This window comes from Andrena cerasifolii, chromosome 15 (genome assembly GCF_050908995.1).
Source record: "Andrena cerasifolii isolate SP2316 chromosome 15, iyAndCera1_principal, whole genome shotgun sequence".
NCBI classification, from domain to species: Eukaryota; Metazoa; Arthropoda; class Insecta; order Hymenoptera; family Andrenidae; genus Andrena; species Andrena cerasifolii.
Genome location: NC_135132.1, coordinates 4,261,575 through 4,272,740, shown reverse-complemented (window position 1 = coordinate 4,272,740; position 11,166 = coordinate 4,261,575). Strand labels below are relative to the sequence as shown.

The window sequence follows — 11,166 nt, the reverse complement described above, 5'->3', positions numbered from 1 at the left end:
CCACTTTACAACTTCTCCTAACCAAATAACAATAATAATACTCCGTTTTTATTACATTCCCAAAAAACACGAAGAGTAGTAATGGGCGAAATTTAGCAATTTGCTGCTTTTTAGTCTAACCCTAAGACTATATAATGACGTAGTACAATAGTAATATAAAAAGAATATAAATACTAATAATTACAAAATAAAATAAAATTCTGTGGCGAGCTGAACGCGTCACAACAAGTTCCAGCAGCGAAGGTTAGGCGATCCGCTGTGCGTAAGTTAGCGCGTCAAAACAAACGTTCGCGAACCGCGACCTTTCTTCGCCCTAGCGGAGAGCCTTTCAACTCGAAAGTTTCGAGACCGACGTGGAGGGGCTAAGCGTGGCCCAGGCAATTAAATAGTCTCACGAGAGCAAGCGACAATACTAGAGCACTAAAGAGGTGAGTATGCGCATCCGCCATATTGGGCCCTTTAGAGAGAGAAGATTATTGAGTATCCGCCTTTTTGAGTGCTGTCAAATTCGCTTTATAAACCAAATGCAAACTAAAATGTAATAAAATACGCTAATAATGTGTCGGGCTACCATGCATCAATATCAATAACGCATATTTTGTTCATAAAGTGAATCTGACAATACTCAAAAAGGCGGGTACTCAACAATCTTCTCTCTCTAGAGGACCCAATATGGCGGATGCGCATACTCACCTCTTTACTGCTCTAACAATATCACAGCGATATTTCAAATAAAATAGTTATAGTATTTAACTATTTACCACCAAATGCGTCATTATTTTCTTCGTACCAAAACCCTACAAATACAAAATACAAAACCAAACAAAAACAAACACATCACAGCAGGCATGTTCAACGGGTTGAACTTCAACCTCACCATACCCAGATAGCACACGTCGTCTATAAGCCGTCTTTAAGACGTCTTGAAAGTCTGAAAGACGTCTTAAAGACGGCTTACAGACGTCGTGTGCTATCTGGGATAGTTAACAGCACTGATCAATATAATTATACAAAATATTTTAGTGACTAAAGAAAGAAGAAAACATATACCCCCTCTGCAATTATCTCCTCCAAATGTTACACTGTATCTCTTCCTTTCCCCAGGTATGCAAAGAATGAAGCGGGAATGCAGTTTTATTCGCAACAGGCAAGTACCTAATTTCTACCACGCAGAAGACTATCCCACCGAGAAAATGAGATTGCCCACGTCGCAGCACGCGCTTCTCCTCTCTACCATGACGTTCCCCGTCGTGCAGGAAGTAAAAACCAGACTATCTACGAGACTGCGAGTTCCCATCGCGCCGAGGAGCCGCGTTCCCACATGAACCCGTCGACATTGCGCCGTGGGGGCGCTCACTTTCATTCCTCACGCGTCTACCAGTCGAATGGGGCCGTCTGCCCCCTGACTTTGTTAACGCGGAAATTGGCCATTCCGACGTAATTACAGCGTTGCTGCGGCGGGCGATGGCCCGCGCCGATAATTTTCCTCGCTTCCCGGAAAAACCGCGACCTTTCCGAAACGGACGAACATTTCCCGCAATCGGTTCCTGGCGGCGAGCGCCCCCCGACGGAATAATAGCGGCGAGTTTGCTGGGCGACCAACGGCGGAGCCACCTTTCCTTTCACTGTCATTATGCGCGCGTGCTTCTTTCACCTTGGCGGCCGCTTTCATACGTCCCCGGTAAATCACTGCGCGAAAGATCGGCAAACCCCGTAATTTACGGCCGTAACATCCTATCGAAGACAGCGCGCGTCTCCTGTGAGGAAGTTCGCGATCTGGGCGCGCACTGTTCTAGGCAGGGGCGGAGTTAGAGACTTGGCGCCCCTAGGCTAACAATAAGGTGACCATTTGTTCCCGATTTCCAGAAGCAGTCCTCGATATACGATTTTTATCCCCGGTAATTTCTATCCCCAATTGTGTATTTTTGTCCCCATATGTATATATTCCCTTTTTTTTTTGCTGTTTCGCAGTTTGCACCAGATTCAGTAGTATATGTTTAAAGTAGTTTTATTCAATGAAGAAGGATGGACCTACCACTGTCTGAATCCTGTATTCATTGGTTTATGCATTTTAATCTCTGTAAAAAAAGAGAGAATTTTTTTTATATAAATAAAATTTAGACCGTTTTTGGTGGGACCACCTTTTTGACGGACAGGAAAAAATTTCACCTGTCGATATCTCGAAAACGTATCTATTGAAATTTTTTTAGACCTTATTTTCGGAATATCGGACCATTTTACATGAGAAAGAGTGGCATCTGCTGCGCTATTTTTTTTTAATTTTGTAAATTTCCAGCTAACGATTCTTTTTTTTACGCGCAGCTCCTTTACCTAAGTGTAGTTCTACAACTTAAATAACTAAAAAAATTAAAAAAAAAATTAAAAAATTAAAACCGACTTCAAACAAATAAAAATGCCTTGAAAAGTGAAAAAAAATTTTTCCTTATTTAATCTACGACTCTCAATTTTTTAAGTCGGCGCCAGATTCACACAGTGCAAATGACAATGCGCCGACATAAAAAAATTGAGAATCATAGATTAAATAAGGAAAAAAAATATTTTTCCCTTTTCAGAGCATTTTTATTTGTTTGAAGTCGGTTTTAATTTTCGCAATTTTTTTTTAACTGAACCAGTTTACCCAATTTCATTGAAATACGTAAACCTTCCCCTCCGGTTTCATTCTTCCAAATTCGTCGAATCAGCCGCCCTGTTTGCCCAAAACTGAACCGTGTAAATTCGCCTTTAGGAAACGCGCGCCCACAAAGGTCAAAGAAAACCCGACCTGGTCAAAAACGTTCTTATTGTGCCACGCACAGGTAGTCATCGGTGGGGACCAGCCAGTGGGGGGTGAAACATTTCGGTTGAAACGGAATGCTCACAGCCTGATCGTTCAGTCGAGCGTCGGCCTCTCACCGTGTTGCATCCTCTGCCCACCTGCCTCGCTCACAGCCACCTGTCCCGTTGCATTTCGTTGCCAATCGGTCCGATCGAACCGTCCTCGCCAAGGGGAAGCCGCCGCGCGGGGATCGGTGTTACCGCGATCGAGCCGTGATGTGAGATCCCTCTGTGGATCGGGGTGTCTCGTGTGAGAAGCGTTTGGACGCGATCTAGACGCGGGATCCATCGTTCCAGCCGGCGAGTATGGGAGATCGATCGAGGGCAACGTGAGGCCGTGACATGAAAGAGAGACTTCGACAATGTAAGTCCACTTATTTCTTAGGTCGCGGTCGGCGCAAATGTTCCTTCGCTTTATCCAACCGAAGTCTTCATCGATATTAAAAATAACCTTTTGCCATTTTTCTGGTAAAGGTACAAGTACTTAGCTGCAGTAGAGAGGACACTTTTGTACACTGAACATCAGAGATGAGCAAAATTTGTATCTAAATACAATTTCGAATAAAGAATAAAAGTTAAAAGAATTACCTAACCCGAGTTGACTTTATCGAAATTTTATTTGTAAGACAATTTTGCCCATCGCTGCTTCGCATCATCTAAAAGTGAGTGAACGAACTTCTGCACCGTCCTAATAACGTTTCTGCGGTTACCGAGGAGCGACTCTTCTTTGGCATTGCCAGCGTCCGTCGATCGTTCCAGTGTCAGGGTCGATCCCCTCGCGTGCGGTCGCTGAGGACCGAGATTGCGGTAGTCGTGTTTACTTCCTCGTTGGGCTTCCAGTCAACGACGCGACCGAAGGTTGTGCAGTTGTTTGGTAGGGAACCTGGCGCTGCGGGGATCCATGGGCTTCGGATGGGTGGATGCGTGCGATGGTTGGGGGAACTGTTGGATGCGGCATGCAACAGTGAAAGCGATGGGTGGGATGAATGGCTAATGCATAATGGGTGTTTGGGTGTCAAAGAGTTTGGTGTCTTGTAGCTGTTGCAATTGTAATTTGGAAATGGATAGTTTAAAGTTGACGCTTGTACAGGGTGCAAAAGAAGTATATGTCACGGTTCCTGGATCGGGGTAGATGTGTTTAAGAAATATACCGCAAAATTGATCTTGTACTCGAAAATCGAGATCCATTTTTTTTGTTTTAATGTCCTCTATTCACTGGGAGGATAAACATTGTTTGAATTGTAATTATTTGAAGCATTCTTTGGTACTTAGTTCTTTTGACACTTTTGCTAGTTTCACTGAGTTAAACGTTACAATAAAAATAGAGTGAATTTCAAGGCCAGGGTCAATTTTGCGGTACTTGCGCTTTCTTTTTAACAGATCTCCGCCGATCCGAGGGTGTAGAATAGGGCGGAGCGATACTATATAGGCGAGAATTTCAATTTGAATTTTCAGGTGGCCTGGGTGTGGGATAGTTGTCTTTTGATTAACCAAATACAACTGTAAAAAATTTTTGGAAAATATTCATGTCTGTAGGTTCCTTTTTCTCCTGAAAATGATTATATGAAAAAGGAACTTGCAGACATGAATATTTCCAAAAAATTTTTTACAGTTGTGTTTGGTTAATCAAAATGTAACTATCCCGCACCCAGGCCAACTGAAAATTCAAATTTAAATTTTCCGCTCCGCCCTGGTGTAGAATCACCTGCGTGAACCACGACGTATATATTTTTTTACTTTCTGTACAATTCATAGTGCAAGGTTTGCATATAAAGTACATGCCCTCAAATGGGGTAACTTTGATCATAAAACTAGATTTTAGAACAAATTCCCCCAGCACCTATTTTATAACAGGTATTATTCTTACTACCTCTGCCTGTGCCTACTTCAAGATGCAGTTTATCTGAGAATAATAGCTGGTGTGGGTACAACAGATACTAGTGGAATTTATTTTAAATTCTATTTTTGTGGTAAAGTTACCCCTATGATCAGAGTTACCCCATTTAACAGTATCAGCCAAAAGTGTCTATTTAGATACAAAGAAGGTGCATGAGGTTCAGATAAAGAACTTGACTGAAACTTTGTTTTTGTTCGTGCTACACCAGGGTGGCTCTTATTTTCGACTTTTGAATTTTATTCAGGGCAACCTCCAGAATAGTTCCAAATAATTACAAAAAAAAATTCTTGTAAAGTTTGAGCTCGATCGGATAACGGGAAAGGGTGCCCCTGGGCCTTTAAACATTTAAATAGTTATTTAACAGCACGCGAAGTGGATTTTATATAATATCCTCCAGGTTATTGATTACATAAAAAAATATGTCAAACAAAAGTTGTAGATCCGGACAAGGAGCATATTTTATGTTATGTTACTTTTTCTCGTGCGACAAATGGTTTTCGAAAAAAGTCCGAAAATCTAAAAAGAAAAAACTTTTTTTTCCTCAAATTTTGAAAGTTTAAATGCCTCTAGAATATTTTTTATTTATTAAGGCGAACAAAAACAAATAGAATTTTTATTTTCGACGACTATTTTTTAAATATTTAAGCGAAAACGAGATTCTTCATTCGAATATTCGATTTCTCTGATACTCGAATACTTAAATTATTCGAGTATTCGAATTCTCTAATATTCGAATACTTAGATTATTCGAATATTCGTTACAGTTAATAATATTACCTACACTTTATGTAAGCGGAAAAATGAATGCGAAATTTACGGGTAAAATGATGCGAGGGCGTAAGAATGGACCAGGATAATCGTAAACTGTAATATAGACTTATTATAAGTATCAGTGTCTGAATTCGAATTCGCTGTTTCGTGTCACTCGTCACGCGAATCACGAGCCCAATTCCCAGTTGACCGCGATTTCGATTCACGGCACGCGTCGAGATCGGGCAGAAGACACCTTCAAATGGCGCTGCAACGCGTTGCCGTTGTGTCTATCGATTCTTTTCAGGTGGATTGACCAACAGGAAATTTCGAAGCGCGACGTCCGTCGAGCGGTAAAAGTCAATTTGCGCGGCCCGATGAATCGATGAAACGCTAACGAATTCTCGTCGACGCTGCAAGCAGCCGAACGAACGTTCAACAGGTTATAAAAACCGCCGAACGGGGGCGCTGCGTGCAAAAGTAATTTCACGAGATTTCTCCGTAACGTATTTACGTTTCCATTAAGTCGGCAGAAATGTTTGAAATTTGCATGGTAATGTTGGCTAAGAAGCATTTTAGCGCAGCATTACTGATTACCGTTGGATGCGAGCTTGTAACCTGTTAGCGTAATTAGATGGAATTAGAGCAGCTGTGTTGTTAAATGATCAACATATTTGTTTCTTTTACAGTTTTATTTGCTAGCTAGGTAAAGCTGAACGATCTTGTAACCTGAAAGTTTAAAGACAGTAGTGAGGCTTCCAATGCACATACTCAAACTTTGCAGAGTTTCACAAGCTTTGTGGAGATTAGTGATGAGTGGATTTGAGGTATGGCAAGTGATCTAGTATCGGGGTATTACTAGCGGAGGCCAGCTACAATGGATCTCTCTGAGATTCCTTTGTTTCACACAGCTATGTAAAGCTGAACGATCTTGTAACCTGAAAGTTTAAAGACAGTAGTGAGGCTTCCACTGCACATACTCAAACTTTGCAGAGATTCACAAGCAGAATTTTGTGGAGATTAGTGATGAGTGGATTTGAGGTATGGCAAGTGATCTAGTATCGGGGTATTACTAGCGGAGGCCAGCTACAATGGATCTCTCTGAGATTCCTTTGTTTCACACAGCTCGGTAAAGCTGAACGATCTTGTAACCTGAAAGTTTAAAGTCAGTAGTGAGACTTCCACTGCACATACTCAAACTTTGCAGAGATTCACAAGCAGAATTTTGTGGAGATTAGTGATGAGTGGATTTGAGGTATGGCAAGTGATCTAGTATCGGGGTATTACTAGCGGAGGCCAGCTACAATGGATCTCTCTGAGATTCCTTTGTTTCGCACAGCTCTGTAAAGCTGAACAATCTTGTGACCTGAAAGTTTAAAGTCAGTAGTGAGGCTTCCACTGCAGATGCTCAAACTTTGCAGAGTTTCACAAGCAAAATTTTGTGGAGATTAGTGATGAGTGCATTTGAGGTATGGCAAGTGATCTAGTATCGGGGTATTACTAGCGGAGGCCAGCTACAATGGATCTCTCTGGGATTCCTTTGTTTCACACAGCTAGGTAAAGCTGAACGATCTTGTAACCTGAAAGTTTGAAGTCAGTAGTGAGGCTTCCACTGCAGATGCTCAAACTTTGCAGAGATTCAGAAGCAGAATTTTGTGGAGATTAGTGATGAGTGGATTTGAGGTATGGCAAGTGATCTAGTATCGGGGTATTACTAGCGGAGGCCAGCTACAATGGATCTCTCTGAGATTCCTTTGTTTCACACCCCCTCCTCTTAACTTCACTCGTCAACTTCAATATATTTTGTATGTATGCACCGTGGAATAAAAATATTGCTTGCCAGGAGACAAGGCACCCACAACCACAAATTTACGTGTTCCTCATCCTCTCACTCCAAATAATTATTATTTTCGATTCTTCTAAAAAAATACAACTGTGTATTCGTCTTTTTACGTTACACATGATTTTCATCCATTTATCCTTTATTCATTATTCACTTTAAATGGCAAACAAACCGTGGCAAAAGGTTAGATTTTTTTGTTACGTCTTTTTAATTTGCCATTCTGCGCAATTTCCTTCGATGCATACCGCCTTGCTTGTTCGTAGTCGCAGCGCACGCGAGCGCGGGAGCTCCAGCGGAAGGCTCGCGCTCTGATTGGTCGGGGTTTTTTCATTAATATCTCGAAAACGAAACCCCGGATCCCAAAACGGTTAAGGACTTTTCGATGTCTTTTTGCATCAGCATATTGCATGTTCCGGGATGTCCCTCGATTCTGGGACACCCTGTATATGGCTATCATTTAATTTGTATACGGAATAAATAAAATTTTCAAAAACTACATAAGTGGCAAACAGTGGAAAGACCCCTTAAGGAGTAATAAAGTCGTAATAATAATAATACTACCCCCAAAGTTTCATAATTATTTTCATTTCCGGGTTGCGGATCTTTCCTATAGAAATAAATCATGAGCTACTTAACCCTCGGTTGTCGCACCCACTTTTTCGAACGTCGTTGTCACACTGGGTTAATTTCACCCTGCCAATATCCAATCAGTTGTTATTTGAAAACTATCTGTTAAATTAAGTCTAAAAAATTCTGAGATAAAGTCTGAACATTGTAGAATATATACCCATCATTGAAAGTTGACATTTAAAGTGTCATCGTGCTTAAAAAAAAATTTGAAGGAATAAGAGTTCCGACAAAAAGTGTTTTGCTTAAAAAATTACCGTGTCAATTTGACCCAGTGTGACAACCGAGGGTTAATTAAAGAAGATTGCAGAATAAAATTAGAAGAAGTAGAAGAAGTTGTAGAAGAAGATTGTAGAAGAAAATAAATCACTGCTTGATACATAATAATAATAACAAATCGTCTTTATTCTTTATAAAAATAATCAATACAACGTCGTGGAGTTAGAAAACGCAAAGTATAGAAAGGGCGAGGCTCAGCATCGCTGGTATTATGCCTGACCCGAGCAGGCATCTTCAATTAAGAATATTCAGTAGAACGTTGCCTCTGAACATATGCATTTAAACATTTATTCCAGGCCCGCTCTTCCCGCTTTGCATAAACATGGCAAATCTTCTCATATGACGGAAGAATCGAAATAGCGGTAAATTGTTATAAATTTTCGAGGTGCTCATGCGGTAAGGAAAAGGCCAACAGGTCTGTGAGCATAGTCAGACCCAAGTGCACACGGACTTTCTCCGGAGACAGGCCCCTATCCACGTACGTAGGCGTTCTCCGCTCGCGAAACGGTTCTAAACTCATCGCCCGGCCGCTGGAAATTCTTGAAACGATCGCTTAGTTCCACGTGACGTTCATTCCATTCTGGCCATTTCCCAGGAACCCTCAAGTTCGCAGAAAGTGGCTGGAAGCCGTTCCTGGTTGCATGATTGCTCGTCATTATTCATTGCACAACATCCATTTAGTATCTGTTTAGTGGATTTGGATTTTAGTCGCGATCCTTTCTTGGCGTATTTCCACGAGTCTGATTCTGGGCAGTTTAACATAGTATACAGGGTGCTTTAAGGGGTTATACCTAGTCAGGCGGCCGAAAAAAGGCGAATATTTATGAATTTTTTTTGAAGAAGCGGAAGCGTATATTTTTATAAAACTTTCTGCACTTAAAAGAGCAACATTTAAAGAACATTTGATAATTTTTTCGTAGAAAAATATTTAGGTTTATAATAAAATAACATGCGACATCCAAGAAGCATTTTTAAAAATTTGGTTTTGTGGTGAGCACTGTCATTCGGAACCAGATTATTCAAAATCAAAAAACAAAAAATATGTCGTTAGTATATTAATGTATGTTCCGATTGACGGAGAAAAATTTCCGAAACATTAATTTAATACAAAATAGCGGCTATTTAAAGTTGAAATCCTGATTTTTTCACCTGATTTTTGCACGAAAAAATCAGGATTTCGACTTTAAATAGCCGCCATTTTGTTTTAAATTAATATTTCGGAATTTTTTCTCTGTCAATCGGAAGATACATTAATATACTAACGAAATCTTTTTGAATTTTCATTTCAAGCTGACAAAAAAAAGTTTAAAAATCGACCTTTACTATTTTTTTCGCTATTCCAACCAAATATTTTTTTTTTCAAAACGACGAAACGCGTCAGTTAGCAAACTAATCCTTCTAGGTTCTCAAAAAATCTCAAGTTGTTTGGACCAATTCTAAGAAAGTTATGCGATTTTAAAAAGTGTCCGAATATTAAAGCGAGTCACTGTAGATACGTATCGATTTGAAAGGCATTCGTTACAGTAAAAGTGATAACTAGCGGCGCGCTGGCTATATAAGGTGTTTCAAAATTGCATGCAAAAACCCAAGTGGATAATAGAATTAATAAAGAGGAAGGAAAAAGTTGAGGTGAATGTGAGTCCAGGAACCAGTTGTCCCTGAGTGTTTTTTTGTTTCTCAGTAAGCAATACTGATTTGTTATTATAATATTTATTGCGTGTTTTCGTTGTTAAGTGTCAATAAAAAGATATCATCTTATATATTACCATTTAACAGGCTTAATAAATTCTGTGGCATTGACAAGGGGAAAAAGTAACACTGTTATGCTTCCATTTTAGGAGGTTCGATACCGGGGAACAAATAATCAGAAATCTTTGAACAGTGTTTTAATCTAATGTTCAAAGTGTACTCCGCATTGTGTGAAAATTTCAAGTCGATTGATCCCACGGTTTTTGAAAAAATTGAATTCAAAGTTGCGCTCTTATACACAGGCTCTTATGGGAGAAGCGATACAATTTCTATAAAATGTTGCACAGGGTCCTTAAAAATAGCGAGAAAGTCCTAAAAAATGTTGCAATAAAAAGCTTAAGTATTCCTATGAAATTCTAAAAAAGAAAATCCGACATGGACTGCGCGGTTTATTAGATAATTGAATAAATAGACAGCAATGTGCTCGTATTTCTGGAACTGCCTGATGGAACTGTTCGAAACGTGGCAACGCTGTACGCCGGGCAGCCATCTATACAATGTATTCTTGTGCAAAGAATACAGTAAAAAGTTGTAAAAACACCACCAAGCTGTAAATATGTATTTAGTAATTTGTTGCGAACCAGTACGAACGCGCAAAGGGACGCCACAAGTGTGAGATGGAAAGAGAAAGAAAGATGGACGCAAAGCGACGTTGCCGCATTTCACTCGCATGTTTTGCGCTACTTTTAATGAAAATATTGTGTTTCTAGCTGCCTTAAACATACTTTTTGTTTAATTGAATTCTGAAACAAACAGTGTAGGAATAATTTTATTAGCAATAGACATGTAAATAACATTTTTGTCTACATAATTTTTTTTTATCTAAGATCAAGGTAATTTTGACTTTTTAAAAAAGAAAAACTTGTTTATGTGATGTTTTATTACACCGTATTGATAATTAACGACTGAGCAATGCAGAACAAATTGCTATGAATAAAAATATAGTCTGGGTTCCTTTATGAATAATGAATATTTTATAAATATTAGCTGTATACAATTTCTTCCATTCTGTCTCTAATTAATAGTCTATCCACACTACAGCTGTAAATTACTATTACGTTATTTTTCAATCATTCAATTTTTGTTGTCGAATAAATAATTTATTTTTTGCATTACTTAACTAAGGTTCAAGGAAATGTTGAGAAGAATTCCACAGAAGTGGATTTTTTTAAGTGATTCTGATAAA

At 39.5% G+C, this 11,166-nt stretch overlaps 1 protein-coding gene across 2 annotated transcripts in view; it reads left to right on the top strand.

Moving 5' to 3' along the window:
* Nucleotides 1-2,882: 2,882 nt before the first annotated feature.
* The window catches only part of LOC143377191 (pancreatic triacylglycerol lipase), an 88,992-nt gene continuing 80,708 nt past the window's right edge, over nt 2,883-11,166 (top strand). The window contains exon 1 of one of the 2 annotated variants that reach the window (XM_076828228.1): nt 2,883-3,199. In XM_076828228.1, coding sequence (XP_076684343.1) covers nt 3,198-3,199 — 2 coding nt within the window. In that variant the 5' untranslated portion in view covers nt 2,883-3,197. The remainder of the gene's footprint in view (nt 3,200-11,166) is intronic. The other variant, XM_076828229.1, reaches the window with a different exon arrangement.